Raw genomic sequence first — 20718 nt, 5'->3', positions numbered from 1 at the left:
GTAAGGCTGATACAATACAGAAGAAACAATACAAGAGTCAACTTACATTTGTTGGAACACATCATCACAACTTTGCCTTCCGAGGCACTATAGTTTTGTCTACTTGCCTAGGATTCAACTCCAGGCATTCTATACAGAGTTTTAAACTCATTCATGAATGCTAAGATGAAAACAATGTTGGAAATTATATTTTGGTGGCCACAGAACAAAAACTCAATTTAATGTTACTCTCAAAATGCACAACAATGGTCTGAGAATTTTCAATTCCCACCCACCTCCCAACATGTGAAAGCCAATTTTTAAAAGCTATGGATGTTTACAAGCTAAACCTAACATTGGCCTGGTTTGCACATCATGCTAAATGAATCCCTGGCTTAGCATAAACATGTAAGGATGAGGGCTCCTAGAGAGATCACAGATGCTTCACTCCTTCCCTGTTATTTTGCTGCTGCACCGTGATGAGCTAAACCGCCTTGCATTAGTGTGTCTTTCAAAACCAGGCTTGCAGCTCTTCTGGACAATCCACAAGCAATAAACTAAGAACAAATACATATTTATGTATTTTTATTGGAAGGCACTTCAAGATCTTTGGATATTAAGTGGTCTATAAATGGAATGAATAAACAAAGAAACTATGGTTACAGCTCATGGTTAGTCTAGAGAGAGCAAAACCATGAGCCCAGATTCAAGCAACGTGGTAATCTAAACCATGCACTGTGTAGCACAGCAGCAAAACAACTGGGGAGAAGTGAAATGGCTGGAATCTGTTCTTGAGGAGCTCACACTCTCATGCATCCAAGACAATGATTTGGATGGTGTGATGTGTGAAATCAGCCCACAATAATGTATCCAAGTGACATGTCACTGTATTACACAAGTCTGACATAATAGAAGAATATATGAAGTACTCAACTATGTCCTATTCATGAAAGGCTCTTTGATCCAATGGAGGCTTTCATGAACAAAAAAAAGAGGGCAATTTTCACCAATTCCCCTTTCCACCGACTGAAGTCTCTACTGCAGAGATGAGGAACTTGAGGCCCTTCAGATACTGTTGAATTCTAATTCCCATCATCATGCTGGCTGGGGCTGATGGAAACTGCAGTCCAACCTCTGGAGAGCCACAGATTCCCCATCCCTGCTCTAGTGTATTACAGGCTTCTGTGAACAGAAGGACATAGATGGATACAACCCAATATAGCTGCAGCATAAAACTGGCGGTCACTTTGGTGGCTTTCACCAGAGCTGGCACAGCATCTTTGCCAAATTCCATGCCCCAATTTCATCTAATACAGAAATTACAGTCACCTGTACATAGTGACTGTAGTAGGAACAGGTATGGAATATCTACTGGTGTACCAATACCTAGCGTTTCATGAAGTGATGCAAGGACTGATGTCACATGGCTACTTCATGGCTGAGCGCAAATATGAGGCATTGGTCCATGTTGTGAGACATAAATAAGCTCTTCAGATCGCACTCTTAATTATCCTTAGACACTCACCTGAGGAAGTTTTTTGTCTTCATCAGACAAACAGTCAATTGCATTATTAAATACTTCTTCAACCATCCTTTTTTCTTCATCTGAAAAAAGAACTCTATGCATAACTTTTTTGTTCTATAACAAATTGCCGTGCTCGTAACCCAAACGATCTAAAAGTACCACCAAGAAGTCCACTAAAAAGGTATATGTACAAAGTAACTTCACTCATAAGTAGTGACGGGAATGTAGGATAATTGGTGTTTCTCCCACCACGCTTAGTGGTTGTTCTGGGATCTTTAGAGAACTATCTACACCACACCCATTGGAAAATTGTAAATATAGGCATGATAAATAAGCCAAATTTTGGCACTTTAAACAAGTTTACGTAAGAATTCAGTAAATGTTAACTATATGTAACAAGAACATCCAACAATTCTGGGTTTGACAATGCTTTCTTCTGTCAAACGACGAAACGTTAGAGGAATCATTATAAAATTGTCACATCACTTTTCTCTGTGCTGTGTATTTTTGCACGAGAGCTTTTCTGGGAGCATGACAAGTAGAATTCCTTTACTATGGAAAATGAGCTCAGAAACAGCATGCTCTTGACACGCTTTAAGCAAACAGATTCAAACTGAAATTAACATTTAAGTAAATTTTTGTGAGTAAAAAAGTGCATAAATTAAAAAGTCCTTTTATTTTGCAAATGGTACTACTGTGAAAATAAGAGACAACACTCCTACAAAAAACACTGTCAAGATGCCTGCCAGAATCTAAAGAAACATGAATCTAATTCTGTGCGTCAAGGCTTTACACTTATTTTTGACTCAAACAGCAGTTCCCCATGCTGCATAGCAAACAGAGGGAAGTTTCAAAAGCTACGTTGTTCAAATAAGAAAAGGCTAATTCACATCACTGGCCTAATACACCCCACCAACTTGAAACTAAGGGCTGTATTCAACAACATTCTACTCCGAGTAGACCCACTGAAATTAATGGAATTACATTAATTATATTTGTTAGTTTCAATGGGTTTACTCTGAGCAGAACTTAGCTGATACAACCATCAGTAGATTAGACCTTGATTACTGTTAAGTATACGAAGTGGAGGCTGCAAGAAGGTAGTACATACCTGTGTTGAAGTCCAGTTTCGTCATCTGAAGAGCATACGCTTCACAGTCTTTCTTACTGAAACTGAATATAATTACTGGTTGGAAGTTTCTTTCCATGATCATCTTTACAATCTTAAATACATTTGATGGACCTATGAAGATAGCGAAGTCAGCAAGAAATATAAATTTTGTGGAAGTGTGGGGGCAGTATCTTAATTTCCACAATAAGTGCAGTATCTGTTTATTTCACAACACATTTTACATGAAAAGTTAAAACCCACCTTTCGTTCCTCCTTTTCTGCCTTTCTGGTCCCCTTTAGCTAAGTCACCTGCATCTCGAAGTACTTGCATGGCTGCATTGAAATTGTCTTCTCTAAAATCACCCTGGGGAGTGAAGTGGAATTTGTTAACATACAAATAACGTATATATAGGTAAAATATATCAGTTTGTTTTGGGAAATAACAAAATGTGAGACTTTGCCGTAATTTGTACTGTGAAAACCCATATTTAGTTCACTGAATTTATATCCTGCTATTTGACCATCAGGTCCTCAACACTTTTCTAACTAATGGAAGTCTTTTCTGGGTCACCTTTAGCTAAGTCCATGATAATTTGCTTTCATTCTGCTATTTAAGTAGAAATTTCCTTTTGTTTTTAAACTTGTTTTAGTAACCATGGGGGTTAAGAACTTGGGTCGTGGGGACAGAAGGGAATTTTGCAAGTGCTGATCCTTATGTAGGCCAAACACCATTCACATGCAAGACAGAGGTATCCGCAGGTTTAGAGGAATCCCAGGGTTTACCAAAGTACAAAAAAAAAAAGCAGAAAAAAGCCTGTAAGATGAAATGACCCAAAACAGCCCAATGAGGACTGAGCATGCTCAGTTGCCACAGATCATAGTGTCTGTTGGGAAGGAATGATGGGAAAACTTGCGACTACATAGAACCTATACAACTCCTTATTTTGAGAGCCACAACACAAATAACAATGAGGATCCCTAGAGTCCTAGGGTAGATACACTACGGATGTATCACATGCTCTGAGGCTGAAGCACTGACAGCTTTTTTAAAATGTTACATAAAATTACAACAAACATATCAGGAAAATATGATCTGATATTTAAGAGACCTGCATTGTAGAATTCTTTCATATAAATAAATCCAGAACCAAACTAAGGGCTCTCTCTCTCTATCTTAATAGGGAAGTCCTTTTCCTAGCTCTGAGCCCAACCATCCATGCACAAGAGGGAGTTATTAGCAAGCTTGGGGGGAATCTCAAGATTTTCAAAGCACAAACATCTTTCAGGGGAAAAACCTACACCGGTGTGGATGGGGGGAGAGAGCCTCCAAACAGCCCAATGAGGAGTGAACATGTGCAGTGGCCACAGAACCGCAAGTGTCTGCTCTGTGTGGGGAGAAATGGAAAACTAGAGGTGAGGGTGAGGAATGCAGTATTCTAGAAGAGGGCGTGGCTAGTTGTTTGGAACACTGACATTTTGTTGCAAAGCCCACTTGTCAAGCGTATTAGCCAAGGGGGAAAAATATTTTTGACAAAAACTGAAAGAAGTACACAACTAGGTCCACATATACAATGGCGGTTAGGCTTTTTGTTCTTCTATGCTGCATGGCAAATCACTTTGGAAGCTGCGGGTGTTCAAAAGGCGCCTTTGGTATGGTACAAGACTTTGTTGTTTATTGTTTGAGAATTTGTTATTCAATTCCAAAGAGTCACATATCCCATGGGGCACACAAAAGCCCTTCGATGTGCCTACTTGTTCTCTGGATCCTGGCCCTTATTCTTCATCCCAGACCTTTCATTCTTGCATTTAAAATTACAAGTACAGGCATCACCCATTCCAATCAAATGCACAATTCCTTACATTTTCATCAACCACAAGGTGAAGTCCATCTCCCCCTGCTGGGAAGATATAATGTTGCAGAGGAGTGGGTCGATAATCTGTGTAGATCACATGACAAGGCTGGCAGAGAGAAATACATAGATTTTTAGATTTATAGTGCTTTTATACATAATACAGAGTGTATTTGCAATTCTCAACTTCTATATACCAACAACCTGCGATAGGTTACCAAGACAGTGTTCTCAGTAAGAGACAAGATGTGAATGACAAGAGAATTTGTCAAGAGGATACTGCTGCCTGCAATTAGTTAAATATTAGAAGTCAGGAAATTGAACCCTTACTAAGTTGGAGGCAGTTAAAACAAGACTGCAATACTCACTTACTTGAGCATAAGCCCTGCTGAACACAATCAGATTTATTTTTGTTTAAACACAAATAGGATCTGACTCCACACAGCCTCGAACAGGTGAGTTCTCATTTCTCTCTGAAACTTCCGTACCACTTAATTTAACAAAAGGAAGTGAGTTTGCTTTGAATAGTTTCCCCTGATGTTTTTATTCTAACCAGCAACAGCTCCCCAGGTTCTCTGCCCCATCCTTGCTGCCTACGATCCTTTAATCAGAGCTGCTGAGAAACAAATCACAGATATTTGACATGCAAATCTTGTCCTCTACCACCCAGCCATGGTCCCTTCGGAAGAGTGCTGCCTGGAGAAAGGATCCACATGCTGTACCAGCAAGCTGAGTTGGTCAGCTTAGGAACAACTGCAGTTTCTACAGAAGTCACGACGCCGCCTTAGGCCCTGCTTATTCATAAGGGAACTATACAACTTTGCAGCCAACTGAGGCATTTGGACATAACACTAATCCATGATTTAACATTAAGTGAACAAACCTAACTCCTACCACACGGCAGAGGAGTTCAGAAAGATTCACTTTTAGTTAACTACGGTTTCCTGCACCGTTATACCATGATTTTTAGTGCAACAGGCCAACCTCGTAACCCATTTGGACAAAAGACGACCCCTGCTAAATTACATCAAAGGCTCATTTAGTCCAGCATCCTCTTCTCACAGCAGCCTACCAGATGAAACCTGCAATTAAGACATGGGTGCAACCCCACTCCTCTCACTTGTGCTTATCAGCAGGTGGCATTCAGAGGCATACTGCCTCCCACAGTAGAGGTAGAATACAGCCATCATGGCTAGTAGCCATTGATAGTTGTATCCTCCACGGTTTTGTCTAACCCTTTTTTAAAGCCATCCAAGTTGGTGGCCATCACTTCAACTTGTGGGAGCAAATTCCACAGTTTAACTATGTGGGGAGTGAAGAAGTATTGAATGTTCCAACTTTCAGCTTCACTGGATGACCCCAGGTTCTAATATTATGAGAGAGGTAGAAAAACTTCTCTACGCACTTTCTCCATAATTTTATACATACCTATCATGTTCCCCTTCCCACCCGCCTAAAGGTCCCAAAACAGCCGGTATCATAATGTTGTTGTATAAATCTGTGGTGCGGCTGCATTTGGAATGCTGTGTACAGTTCTGGTCACCTCATCTCAAAAAGGGTATTATAGAGTTGGAAAAGGTTCAGAAGAGGGCAACCAGAATGATCAAGGGGATGGAGCGACTCCCTTACGAGGAAAGGTTGCAGCATTTGGGGCTTTTTAGTTTAGAGAAAAGGCGGGTCAGAGGAGACATGATAGAAGTGTATAAAATTATACATGGCATTGAGAAAGTGGATAGAGAAAAGTTCTTCTCCCTCTCTCATAATACTAGAACTCGTGGACATTCAAAGAAGCTGAATGTTGGAAGATTCAGGACAGACAAAAGGAAGTACTTCTTTACTCAGCGCATAGTCAAACTATGGAATTTGCTCCCACAAGATGCAGTAATGGCCACCAGCTTGGATGGCTTTAAAAGAAGATTAGACAAATTCATGGAGGACAGGGCTATCAATGGCTACTAGCCATGATGGCTGTGCTCTGCCACCCTAGTCAGAGGCAGCATGCTTCTGAAAACCAGTTGCCGGAAGCCTCAGGAGGGGAGAGTGTTCTTGCACTCGGGTCCTGCTTGCAGGCTTCCCCCAGGCACCTGGTTGGCCACTGTGAGAACAGGATGCTGGACTAGATGGGCCACTGGCCTGATCCAGCAGGCTCTTATGTTCTTAAATTTTGTAACTTTTCCTCATAGGGGAGCTGTTCCACTCCCTTGATCATTCTTGTTGCCCTTTTCTGAACCTTTTTCCAGCTCTACAATATCCTTTTTAGGTGAGGCAACCAGGACTGTATACAGTATTCCAAGTGTGGTTGCACCACAGATTTGAACAAGAGCATTATGATCCTGACAGTTTTATTTCCTTTCCTAATGATCCCTAACATGGAATTAGTCTTTTTTTCCACAGCTGCCACATAATGGGTTGACATCTTCACCTACCTCTCCATTACAACCCCAAAATCTCTTTTCTGGTCAATCACCACCAGTTCTGGCCCCATAAAGATATACTTTCCTAATGATCCCTAACATGGAATTAGTCTTTTTTTCCACAGCTGCCACATAATGGGTTGACATTTTCACCTACCTCTCCATTACAACCCCAAAATTTCTTTTCTGGTCAATCACCACCAGTTCTGGCCCCATAAAGATATATGTGATTAGGATTTTTTTGCATCAATGTGTATTGTTTTACACTTGCTGATAGTGAATTGCATTTCCCATTTTAATGCCCATTAATCAAGTTTGGAGAGATCCTTTTGGAGCTCTTGCAAACCTTCTTTGTTTCTTCCATCCTAAACAATTTGGTGTCATCAGCAAACTTGACCATCTCACTGCTTACCCCTAACTCTCGTTTGTTTAGACTGTTTGTAAACAAGTTAAAAAGCAAAGCTCTCAGTACTGATCTTTGGTGGACCTAAGTTCTTACATCGCTCCATTGTGAGAACTACCCATTTATTCCTACTCTGCCCACGATTTGAAGTTGGCTTGTTTTGAAATTAATCAAGAGTTAGTGATTATGATTCTGGGTTCAGTTATTAAAAGAAATAAAAAGCTTCTGAAGTTCTCCTGTAGCCCAGGTAGGAGTGGGTGGGTAAGGGTGCATGCAAGCCAGGAAGAGGTTAGGGCTTGTTCACATAGCACTAAACCACAGTTTAACATTATGTCCAAACAAGGCCACTGAATTAACTAGCAACTTCTGAGCCATTATTCTCTAGAAATCATAGCTTTCTAATACAATGTGTTCTAAAAGGTATTTCACATGGAGAACTTTACCTGTTTGTGAAGATGGCATATCCATTCAGCAAACTGGCGTGCATTTGGAATAGTGGCAGAGAGAAACACATAGTGAACATTGTCTGGAAGTAAAATAATGGTTTCTTCCCATACCACACCTCGTTCTAGAAACAGAAAATCCACGTTATAAAATCCACAACGTCATATTATTTCTATCAACTTCCTGCATCCATAAATCCATACACAAGCAGCAAATATGCAATACCTGAATCCCTCATGTAATGAATTTCATCAAATATAACCCAAGCAACTTCACGCATGACCTCTGAACCTCTGTAGAGCATACTTCTCAAAATCTAAAAAGAAAAAGAAAAGAAGCAAATGATCCATCTAATTCACCTTGAGCCCACAGAAGAACTGTGCTGGTTATAAACTGAAATAAATACACTGGTCAAAACCTGAACACTTATTAGAAACGAGGTATAATGAATTTATGTAATGAATTTGCTAGGCACTTCCAGGATAAAATCTTTAGCATCTGCCAGGTCTTAGACTCCAATGTTATAGCAAGTGAATCAAGTGAGGTATCCAGAGCACAGCCTTGTCCTGATTTCTTGGATGAGTTTCAGTTGGTACAGCTTGAGGACGTTGACAAGGTGCTTGGACAGGTTCGTGCAACCACTTCTGTACTGGATCCTTGCCCTTCTTGGCTAATAAAAGCTAGCAGGGATGGAACAGCCAGTTGGGCCAAGGAAGTGATTAATGCCTCTCTGAGACAGGGTCCCTGGCTGCCTGAAAGAGGCGGTAGTGAGATCACTGAAGAGATGATCCCTGGACCCAGAAAATCTTAATAACTATAGGCCGGCGGCAAATGTTCCATTCCTGGGCAAGGACCTTGAACAAGTGGTTGCAGGCCAGCTCCAGACATTCTTGGATGAGACTGATTATCTGGATCCATTTCAGTCAGGTTTCAGGCCTGATTTTGGCACGAAACAGCCTTGGTCGCCCTGTATGATGACCTTTGTTGGGAGAGAGACAGGGGGAGTGTGACTCTGTTGATTCTCCTTGATCTCTCAGCGGCTTTCGATACCACTGACCATGGTATCCTTCTGGGACAACTGGCTGAGTTGAGAGTGGGAGGGACTGCATGGCAGTGGTTCCGCTCCTACTTGGCGGGTCGGCTCCAGAATGTGAAGCTTGGGGAACATTGCTCGGCCCTGTGGGTTCTCCAGTATGGGGTTCCACAGGGGTCAGTTCTGTCCCCCATGCTGTTCAACATCTACATGAAACTGTTGGGTGCGGTCATCCGGAGTTTTGGAGTGTGTTGCTATTAATACACTGATGACACGCAGCTCTATTTCTCCTTCTCACCCTCTTCTGGCGAGGCTGTCAATGTGCTGAACCGGTGCCTGGCTGCAACAATGGACTGGATGAGGGCTAATAAACTGAGGCTCAATCCAGACAAGACTGAGATGCTGTTAGTGGGTGGTTCTTCTGACAGGATGGTGGATGTCCAACCTGTCCTGGATCGGGTTGCACTCACCCTGAAAGAGAAGGTTCATAGCTTGGGGGTTCTCCTAGAACCATCTCTGTCACTTGAGGCTCAGGTAGCCTCGGTGGCACGGAGTGCCTTCTACCAACTTCGGTTGGTGGCCCAGCTATGCCCCTATCTGGACAGGGATAACCTGGCTTCAGTTGTCCATGCTCTGGTAACCTCCAAGTTAGATTACTGCAATGTGCTCTATGTGGGTCTGCCTTTGAAGATGGTTCGGAAACTGCAGCTTGTGCAGCATGCAGCGGCCAGATTGGTAACAGGGACCAGATGGTTCAAACATATAAAACTGATTCAAGCCCGCTTGCATTGGCTGCCTGTATGTTTCCGAGCCCAATTCAAGGTGCTGGTTTTAACCTATAAAGCCTTACACGGCTTGGGACCACAATACCTGATGGAACGCTTCTCCCAACACAAACCCACCCGTACACTATGCTCAACATCAAAGGTCCTCCTCCAGGTGGCTACTTGGAGGGAAGCTGGGAGGCTGTCAACAAGGGAGAGGGCCTTCTCAGTGGTGGCCCCCAAATTATGGAATGATCTTACTGACAGGGTGCGCCTGGCGCCAACACTGTTATCCTTTCGGTGCTAGGTTCAAGACTTTCCTCTTCTCCCAGGCATTTTTTTAACAGCCATTTGAATAGTACAGTAGGGCCCCGCTTCTCAGCGCCCCGCATTTCAGCGTTCCACTAATACAGCTCTGGTCTGAAGGCACATAAGGCTAGCACCCTGCTGAAGCTAAGCAGGGTCAGTTGTGGTCAGTGCCTGGATGGGAGACCGCCTGGGAACCATATGTAAGCCGCCTTGGGTTTCAATCATGAAAAGAAAAGCGGGGTAGAAATGTAATAAACAAATAAAAAATAAATAAATAGCAGGGGCGATCAGCTGGAGGGGGGGCTGGAGCTCCCCACACTCCAGCTGATCGCACCCGAGGAGGGGAAGACTGATCTTCTCCTCCTCTGGTGCGATCAGTGGGTTAGGTTCCAGACCCCCACGCTACAGCTGATCCGCTTTCCAGCGGTTTTCGCTTTCCGGCAGAGGTTTGGAACCTAACCTGCCGTATGAGTGGAGCCCTACTGTACATTTTTAACTTGCCTATCGGTTTTTATGGGTTTTAATTTGGTATGGTTTTAATTTGTATATGTTTTTAATGTTTTTAATTGTTGTAAACCGCCCAGAGAGCTTCAGTTATGAGACGGTATATAAATGCAATGAATGAATGAATGAATGAATGAAGGTGAGGTAGATGTCTACAGGAACGCTTTTGTTATATGCACAAAATCTAAAGTGAAGTTTAATGGATCCTTTAACTAGTATTGGAAAAAAATCACTACGCAGGCACTTAAGACTACAGACAAAAAAAGTACAACAGAAGGGAAATTAAAATGATTTAGTATACTATATTGTCTATATACAACGATTTGTTTTTCCTTCCAGAAAACAAATTGAGTATTGCACACTTACTAGGGAGTAAGCCCCATTGAACACAGCAGGACTTACTTCTTCGTAAAAATACATGAGAGTCACTGACACTACAGCAGAGACAACAGAGCCAGGACAGGATAACTGCCTGCCAAGCTTACCTCTGTTGTCATTACAAGACAAGATGCTGTTGGGTTGATGGTGACATCCCCTGTCATCAAGCCAACATCTTGAAATTCTTCATACATCTCACGATACTTTTGGTTACTCAGAGCTTTGATAGGACTGGTAAATATCACACGCTGTTTTTCCCTTAAAGCCAACGCAATAGCATACCTGCAGGGTGTATACAATTGGGTACTCATTACAATCAAATTTGTTTTGCAACAACTTACATTTCTATAATGTCTTTCAACAGTTCTGTACAGAAGGCACATTTAGAAACAAACTAGAAGCTTTTCATTCTGAATTTCAAGTTGAAATCCAATCAAGGCAAGTACTAGCCCAGCAATAAAACAAAACAGGAAAACTGATGAGAAGCACTCCAATTCCACACTATATTTCAGTTTGGTGTTGCAATTCAATTTCTATGACCTACTAGCAACCTTCCCCAAACAGTCATAGCCTGAGAATCAATTCTGCAGCATTATAAAAATAAATAAGGGACACAACCATTTGGATCCTGACTTCATCTTCTATGACAGAAAGCTTCCTTCTGTCCACAGAAAGCTTTTGATCCAGTAGAGGGATCCCACTGATGGGATGGGACTGATGGGTCTTGATGAAGTGGCAATGTTCTCCAATTCCCCCCTCCTTCTACAACCACCAATGCCACCTCCCACACTATTTGGAGGGCCCCCAAATCCTATTGAAAAATGTGGCAGGTGGCACCAGGGAGAATGGGGGAAAACGGCATGTTACTTTCCCCTCCCTTCCACTGACAGCCTTCCAACATAAAAACTCTTTGGAAAACTGAATTAAGTGGGACAGCAAAACTAGCTACACAAATAAAAGAGTCAAGACACTAACACCACCCAATCTATTTGCCCATGTCCCACTCCCTCCATAGACTCCCTCCTACTCTGGTTCTCCTACACCTACTCATCTAAGAGCCAAATATACAAGATATTCAGCCTGTGTATAGTTTCCCTCTTCCCACCAGCCTTGTGCAGAAATTTTCAGAGGAAACTTGTAGCAACTGAGCATTGCCTGTACTTTGATACCTAGTCTGGATGGTGAAAGAATGGAAGTGTATGAGCAATCTTCACTATAGCACTATAGAGTCTGAGGATATACAGATATCATTCCTCCTATCTGTCTATTCCTCCCTGCCAGAACAAAAGAGACAGAGCCTTACAGTATTTACAATGAGCAAATATAGAAAGGCCTCATGGATTCATATTCTCTCTGTTTGGGGGAGAGGAACTGTTGTGGGCAACAAAATTGGACAGGTGATATGTACATTCCAAAAGCAGCCAGACATCATATGGTTAGCTACAGGTGATTTTTACTAGCCTCAACTGAGCATTTTATTAAAACTCACAAAATTACTTACTCTGCACACACTGTTTTCCCTGCTGATGTATGAGCAGACACTAACACTGATTGATTGTTATCCACACACAGAATAGCTTCTCTTTGAAAAGCATCAAGAATGAATGGATATTCCTGGAATAAAAACGTTTAATAATACATATCGTACATTTTGTCAACTTTCTTTCTAGAATATGAATAAAAATTTTTATTTGAGTTTGTATTAAAGTTTTAGAGCAATTATCATAAAACTGCACAACTTTTCTCCTATATTCGTTATGGAGTGGAATGGGTTTTTAATTTGAAAAGGCTCTTCACATATGTACTTTAAACTCCCAAACATGTGAAATTGCACTTCTGATGCTAACGCCCACAAGCTGGCACATTTCTGCAAGGTGCTGATGCTTTGACACTACAAACATTGTACACTTCTTGTATGCTGCACTGAATCCATTTGCTAAACTATGGAAACAGATTTCCCCATTTACTTAATATGATGGAAATTACATTTTAAAAATTGGTATGAAATCAGCTTTGCTACCTGTGATGCGTCCTTCCCTGGCTCTCCCTGTCAGGTTCCTACCTGCTCGTGGGTACTGCCTGTCTCTAGGCACCACCAGGGACTCCACCAGTCCGGACCGCTCTCTCTTATGATTTCTCTCCCCGCTCTAGCACAGATCTCAACAGATCCCCCTGCTAGGCAACCACCAGTAACGTCCCAATACTAGTATTCCCAGAGACTCTGAATACTGGTATTGTTATTCTCTTCACCGCTGCCACCATTTGTTACAGTTCCCCTTCAGCCTTGGTCATTACCTTACCCTCCCTTCTGGTCTGTGAAATCCCAGCCAAGGATCAGGCCTTTGGTAAACCAAATTAAGTATTTATTACAGATAACAAAGCTAACAAGATTAACAAGATTTCTTCTTAAGGCACATAAGCATATGGTTTTACTCAATACTAATCCGAACTCCACCTCCCTCCTTCTTCACTCTCTCCTGGCAAACAACTCTCTCAAACCCCACCAAGCAATCCACTCTTTCTCTTCTCCCCCCAGATTCCACAATTCACCACCTCACATTCCCCCAGATTTACCTGTCATCCTTTCATTTATACTGTCAGCCATTTTAAACATTCAGCCAATCGTGAAGCATTCTATTGCCCATTCACTCCCCTTCCTCTTTCACTACTTACCATGTATACTCTAAACAACCAGCACTTACCATATATACACTAATATATAGGAACATCACACTACCCTACTTGCCTGCCTGGAATTTTTGACAAGTTCCAATTGCAAAATAGAGCACCTTCAAATTAGAAAGAACTGTAAGATTTAAAGACACACATTATCACAGCCTAAAAACCAGTATCCTAAGAATTCTGTTGTTCCTCAACCTTTTCTAAGAAGCTGTATTAATGGATTTTTCAATACTTGATGTTAACAAAGAAACACATATTACAAAAGGAAAAATAAAACCTTTCTCAACACAAAAGTAAAGGAAAGTTTCTAATTCAGAAAAATGTTAAAAGTTGCTCACCTATTAGCCCAGCTGAGTGCAGTTACAGACTGAGCCCTTCCAACCACTTTTAATAACTGACAGGTTAAAAAGTCATAGGAAGCTGCCTTATATCAAGTCAGACCAATGGTCTATGTAGCTCCATGCTGTCTACTTAGGCTGGTAGCAGCTCTCCAGGGTTTCAGACAGGTGTCTTTCTCAGCCCAATCTGGAAATCCCAGGGACTGAAACAGGGGCCTTCTGCAGAGTCCTGGACACTGCTTGTGTCCAAATCACCTTGAGGAATCGGAATAATTCCTATCAGCATCCTCTTATTGCAACTTTCAAACAATGTCAGACAAAAAAGCCATGCAGCCATGCTATCAAATGTTAACCTGCTTGAAATACTGACATATACCTAAGCAGTCCCAGCCAGATATCCCTCCTCCATGAGCAATAACATTAAAAGGGTAAGACTTTCAAAACACAAACCTTTGCCGCTTTTCCAGTTCTTGGCTTTAGGGCTAAAAAATCTTCATCTGCAGGAAGAGCAACCTTAAAAAAAATTGTTGGATATAACTCTTTATGTCAGAAACAAACCTATTTAAAATAATTTCTTCATCAATAAATGTCACCACTCGCAATTGGTTCAATCCAATACCAACACAATATCTCCACTTTATCTTAACTTGTTAATTATTTAACCTGCTAGTTACTCTGAGTACATTTCAAAATAAAATGGTAACCATTAAGACTACTGCTCCAAGCTAAAGTGTGACAACTTTGTCCCTTTCACGATGACTGGTAGCTATCTCAGACCCTTGTGAAAGACTGCTGTACAAGGTGCAAAAGTAAAATGGTCCATAATAACGCTGCATCTTAAGCCCTACTGAAATCATCTGGAGTAGGACAGATACGCTGCAGAAAATTAGTAGAGTATTATTTCATTGTGTGCTTATTTAAAGACAAGTGAGATAAACCAAAACACTTTGCCCAACTTTTCAGGTTAAGCCAGTATCTTAAATGGTGAATTTCATATTGCCACCATCAATTATATGTATACCAATTATTTTCCTACAAAAGTCACTTTCTGTATTCCATGATATTCTAGTTTAGCGAGCAAATGGAAACAGGGCAAAAATATGTAGATGAAGGGGCGAGGCTACAAAGAGGAATTGTTTCCATTTTCAGACACTGACGTCTATGAGACACACGTCTATGAGCCCCTACTGCAGAGGCATCCAGACATACCCTCTTTAATTTCCCACAGTGTAAATGAATGATGCTATTCATGTCTATAGGGCAGTACATCAATTTAAAATTTAACATCATCACAACAACACTGATTATGAGCACAGTTTCAAAGATCTCTTATAGCTAGGCAGTGCATACAAGCAGGAGCATATATAACAAAATATAACCACCACCCACATTTTACTCACCTCATGTGTACAGCCTTCAACAGTTTCAACAGCTTGTACCTTTACTTTTGGCATCAGGTCCGCCAAACTGAAAACAAAAGCATAAATTAATACTGACAATCAGTAATAAAATTAATCCAGGTTATGGATGCTGTTGGTGTACAGTTATTTAGTATGGTATCCTTACTAAGGATTACAGAAAAATGATGTTTACCAATTCTTCAACTAGTACAATCATTATTAAGTATTTCCAAACAATATGCCAATACTAAATTCAGGAGCCAGCCTATAAGACTGCAAGGCAATTTACTGCTCACCTTGACATCCAGGACAAGTAACAAATGCCTCAAACTCATAGCTTGCACAACTATTTATGAAAAATTGTGCTACCCTCTTTGTTCTCTGCTCTTCTCTCATTATCATCATAAAAGTAAAACCTTCTCAGGGTGGCTAATACTAAAATATACGAATACAATCCATTTAAGCTCAAACAGCAAATCTATAAAAACAGCATAAAAATATCATCAAAGTAATCAGAACAAAACAGGTCAATCATCCCAGAGAGCTTCAAGGAAACGACATTACAGAGGTACAGAGACTTCTTCACCTTCTCCCTCATCTTTAGAGGGTGAGGACAGGGATCCAGGGTAGCTGCCCAGTGGGTACATTGGGAAAACGTTTGGGGAAGGAGGAAGCAGAGCAGGGCAACTATATATGTAATCAATATTCATAAGGGTAATATCAGGAGACTGAAAATGAAATCCTGGCAAAAATTGCAATATAAGCAGCTTATCTGCTATGGATCAGATGGGATAGCAAATATCTTTTCAAATACATATTAATGCAATTGCTTCATATTTAGGAGGCTACATATACCAAATCTTCTTAATTTACTTCAGATTCATTATGGAGTGCTTTAGCATTTAAGAAAAAAAATATCTGGGTGGTATTCAACTAAATAATTGTGCAAATACAAGGATTATCACTAGTGCATGAAGACTCCCCCCCCTCCAACATGTGGCCCACACCATCCCCAAATCTGGTCTGGATGGTTGGGGAACCCCAATAACAGATTTAGGGGATACGTTGGGGGAGGGGAGAGCACATTCCGTAAGGAAAAATCCTTATAGTGGTGGATCATTCACCTTAGCACTACACTGAATACAATCCTTTCAGGGTCAGCAGCAAATATCCATTCAATGAATATATAGCCAAAATACTAAAGTATGTCATGGGGTGAGGCCATACAAATAGGCAAAGGCAGAAGAGAAGCAGCTCAGGTTAGAAAATTAGCTCCATCTGTTCAGAAGTTGGCCTTAGAATTATGTTGTATCATTTGTTGGTGCTAATATTTAAAATTGTAAACTGCCTTGGCTGAATGGGGATGTATTAGTGCTTTCATTTGCCGCCATGGACTACTGCTGAGATGAAGGGTGGGATATAAATCCAATAAATAAATAAATAAATAAATAAATAAATAAATAAACTATACATTCAGTATATAAATAAGAGCTCATTTTGCCAGTGATCAAAGCATAACAGAAAAAGTACATCACCACATTCAACATCAGCAGGATAAGAGTATTTTCAAGCCCTAAATCTAGAAGTCCAAGCTCTCTCTTTGTTTTAGATTAAACACATACTCAGAGATGTGCTACTGGACAAGTATTAATGGTACAAAATTTTCAAACGGGCTTCCCCTAATAAAATTATTTATGGCAAAACAACATTATAAATGCAAATGTTCGCAAATCTCTTCTAAAAACTTAATTATGGAGTTTATTGTAATTTTTTTGCCAGTTACCATACAACCATTCAAGCCTGCAGAACCCCAAAAATATACTATCATCTTCATAACTGTTCTCATCCACAAAACAAAGTTACAAATCTTACTTAAGATCTTCTGTGGCAAAATCTTCCAACTTTGGCTTCTTTCCAAAAACTGGAACATCTGTGCTACCAACCTCTGTATCTCGCTTAGTTTTTGTTGGAAACTTAGCAGATGCTGTAGATTTGCCATCTGATCGTTTCCTGAAATACAAACATCAAGAAGGGTCATTATTAGCAAACACAGAAATTATCTAAACAAAGCACAACAGATGTTGAAACAGGATATAAAATATTGCATTCCTATTTCTATAAATGATACTTCATGCTGAGATTCAGATAAGAAATTCTCTCTCGAATAATCACAGACTTTTACAATTAGAGAAGTTGAAGGAAGTTGCCTGTAGAGGCCATGACATGACGGAGTCTGCATACACTACTCTTTGAACAAGCAGAAAAAAAATCTACCTTGTCCAAAGATGGATGGCAGTGGTATCCAATATACATTCAACACTACCAGATAAAACAGGGCCAGTTTTTATCATCTCTACAAATGCCCAGTCTGTGTACAGTGTCAGAGACATCACCCTACAGTGATGATTGCGTGCATCTTTCCACTATGTGCAGAATTCATTCCAGATTTGCTGTTAGTTAATGCAAACACAGTCTGGAACACAGTGCAACTTTTTTCAAGTGCTATCATGCATTAAAGTGGTCTTTAGTCTAACATTCTATCAAATTCCCACCACCTGCTGACACTCACTAATACTTACAGAGACCCCTTGCTGGATTGTCACCTTGTAGTGGTAAGTGGGCTTGCATGTTCCAATGAACCCTGTGAGCGACGCCGTCGGGAGTCATGTACTCCCAGCAGGGTCACCCATGGCGGTAAGGTCGAGGGAGAGGAACCAGACAAAGAACGATCCAAGAATGTCCTCAACGGCATAACAGGCGGAGGATAACAATGTGTATGTTACAACGGCTGTGAAGGCGGATGAAGGCTGCAGCAGATAAAGGACTTCCAATCGTCATGGTATCCATGCCATTGGATCAAAGCCCTTTTCTGTCAAGATTGTGTGTTGATCGTGGTGCACCGATCTCCCCACATAAAACAAATTCACGCACAGGCGTCTTCCATAACAAAAGTCCCATGGTGATTGGCAAATGGCAACGGGGGCAGGACTGTGAAATCCAGAAGCCCCTAGTTATGGTCTGGTACATGGGCGGTGGATACAGATTCAGACGGATCCATTGTTAAAGACTATATTTTGGAAGACAATCTTACTCGGTCACGAGTGATCGCCAAGAGAAGACCTATAGAGAAAACACCTGGTTTTCTGAAACCATTCTAAAATTTCCCAATTTCCTTTAGAAGGCAATTGGCAACTCTGATCATGGACTTATGAACACTCTGTGGTTACTACTGCATGCTTATAGCCATCTCTTATTTTCCTTGCTGTCATTTTCCACATTGTAGAAATTTAGACCATAAGGGGGCAGGGATCTCTTTTTTATATTAAGTGACATTCAGCCTCAGAGAAAGGCAATGGTAAACCCTGTCTGAATACTGCTTACCATAAAAACCCTATTCATAGGGTCGCTGTAAGTCGGAATCGACTTGAAGGCAGTTCGTTTCCATTTCATACATAGTCAAACAATAATCATAAATACCATCTTCCATATACTTCCTTAGAGTTCACAGATTAAATCAGGCCTATACATTTTGTGCTAAGGATGCCTAAGGGAGTGGGGAATCATTGGACAAAAGTCAGAACACAAATACAGGGAGCCTAATATGTTTTACATTGTTGAATTATATTATTTTTTCAAGAATAGTTGGGTAAAATATCACATGCATGCTTCTTCCTTTGCAAGTAAAAGATACTCATTTTGTAGAAAATGGGTTAAAATATCACTAGAGAAAAGCAGGCTCAAAACTGTATTATAAATACAATGACTGTGTGACTAAAATTTTGTAGGTTAAAAAAACACATACTCAGGTGATGTCAGAGTCTTGTGCTGTTTTGGCACTAAGTTTGTATTGTTCCAGTACTTGGGGTGGGTGAGTTATCATTCATGGATTGAGAAGAAAAGTTTTTAAAAATAAAATTAAAAAACACTAAGAAGAATACACCAAAGGTTCAATCAAGCTCTACAACACCAATCAGTCAGTGTCAGAGGTCAGTATCACTGAGGAACTGCCAAGGCCCACACCCTTGCAGACCAACACTGTTGACCACCAAAACTTCTTAGCCCTGCTGCTCCATTCTGCTTGTTCAACTATCATCACCAACCACAGAAGCAGCAACAAGTTCAAGAAGATGGAACAGCACCATCTTCTCACCTTGAACTCTCCTCCTCAGTGGAAGAGGGCAAAGTAAATGAGAAGTGCTGACATTAGAAAGGAGGCTGTGAGCCACTGAAAGAGTGCCCTTGGTCAAGTGGGGGGGGCAATTGACAGCATCTTGCCTGTGCCTTAGAGGACACAATTAGTTCAGAACATAATGGGAGCATCTGATCATGTCTACTGATTTACAAAGTATGCACATCTACCTGAGGAAGAGCTCAGTGGAAGAGTATCAAACCCAGATTCAATCCCTCACATTCCTAGGTAGAACTAGGAGAAAACCCTGTCTGAAATCCTGGAAAACCACTGCAAGTCAGCACTAAGACAATCCTGAGCTAGATGAACCAGTATAAGGCAGCTTCTTAAGTTCCACACATGCTTAATTATAAAGACCACAAACATGGTCCCTGTGGTTACACATGTGCCCACAAACGCCTTCCCTGGCATCCTCATGGTACATTTCCCTGCCGCATTAGAACATAAGAGCAGCCTGCTGGATCAAGCCAATGACCCGTCTGGTCCAGCATCCCGTTCACAACAGCCAGCCTATAGGATGCCCCCAAACAGGATCTGAATGCAACAGCACTCTCGCCTCCTGTGGTTTCCACCAGCTGGTATTTAGAAGCATACTGCCTCCAACTACGGAAGCAAAGCACCGCTATCACGGCTAGTAGCCACTGATAGCTTTATCCTCCATAAAGTTGTCCAATCTACTGAAATTAAGCTTCAGAGAAGATTCAACTGCAGCCAGTAGAACAGATTGCTCCACGTGTGCGCGTGGTACCACAATTTCTCCGGTTTGCTCCAGTTTGGCGATTTCCGATTACAGAGAAACATTATTAATGGAAACTGGAAATCAAAACCACGCGTATGTCCTTCTTTATTTGTCTCCAAAACTCTAGGATATATCGCAAACATCTCTTTGCCTATATCTAATAAACCTCTAAGTTACAGCCATATCCACAAGAACCACCACCAATCCAGCTCGAGGGAGAGACTTTAACTAGTCCGTCCCGCCTCCCCCTATCAAATTCTCCACCGGCTCCTCACCCTGCCGCCTCAGCCGTTCCCTTCGTTTTCTTCGAGCCGGAAGCGGCGGCGGGATCTTCTTCGAACACGCTGAACAGCTCGTCCCCAAAGGCGTCCGCCATCTTTCCACAAGCTCACACCAGAAACTCCCACCATGCACTGCGCGCAGAATATCATTTCCCCTCGCCAACGTGTGAGGGAGGGGAAGGGCTAGAGCGGCACACAGGCTGAACTAGAGAACATGGAAACCCATCACTGGCCCATAGAGATACGAAAATATTCAAATGCTTCGAATTTCTTGAGAGGAGTTGTATTACTCGGCTGCAGCAAAAACAACAGAAACTGTTTTGGTACTTCATTTTATAGCCAGTGTTGCGTAGTGTTTAGTGTTAGACTACGACC

General features: G+C 41.3%; 1 protein-coding gene across 2 annotated transcripts in view; it reads right to left on the bottom strand.

The window, feature by feature from the left end:
- The window catches only part of MTREX (Mtr4 exosome RNA helicase), a 76955-nt gene extending 56454 nt beyond the window's left edge, over positions 1–20501 (bottom strand). The window contains exons 1-12 of one of the 2 annotated variants that reach the window (XM_061617956.1): positions 20338–20501; positions 17007–17144; positions 15135–15201; positions 14185–14247; positions 12216–12328; positions 10822–10996; positions 7952–8042; positions 7726–7850; positions 4476–4574; positions 2877–2979; positions 2616–2747; positions 1505–1584 (exon numbers count right to left, since the gene is read on the bottom strand). In XM_061617956.1, the coding sequence (XP_061473940.1) occupies positions 1505–1584; positions 2616–2747; positions 2877–2979; positions 4476–4574; positions 7726–7850; positions 7952–8042; positions 10822–10996; positions 12216–12328; positions 14185–14247; positions 15135–15201; positions 17007–17144; positions 20338–20438 (1287 nt within the window). In that variant the 5' untranslated portion in view covers positions 20439–20501. The remainder of the gene's footprint in view (positions 1–1504; positions 1585–2615; positions 2748–2876; positions 2980–4475; positions 4575–7725; positions 7851–7951; positions 8043–10821; positions 10997–12215; positions 12329–14184; positions 14248–15134; positions 15202–17006; positions 17145–20337) is intronic. The other variant, XM_061617967.1, reaches the window with a different exon arrangement.
- Positions 20502–20718: the final 217 nt, after the last annotated feature.

Source organism: Rhineura floridana, chromosome 1 (genome assembly GCF_030035675.1).
Source record: "Rhineura floridana isolate rRhiFlo1 chromosome 1, rRhiFlo1.hap2, whole genome shotgun sequence".
In the NCBI taxonomy this organism is placed as follows: domain Eukaryota; kingdom Metazoa; phylum Chordata; class Lepidosauria; order Squamata; family Rhineuridae; genus Rhineura; species Rhineura floridana.
Note: the sequence above shows the minus strand (reverse complement) of the source record. Positions and strands in the feature narration are given on the sequence as shown.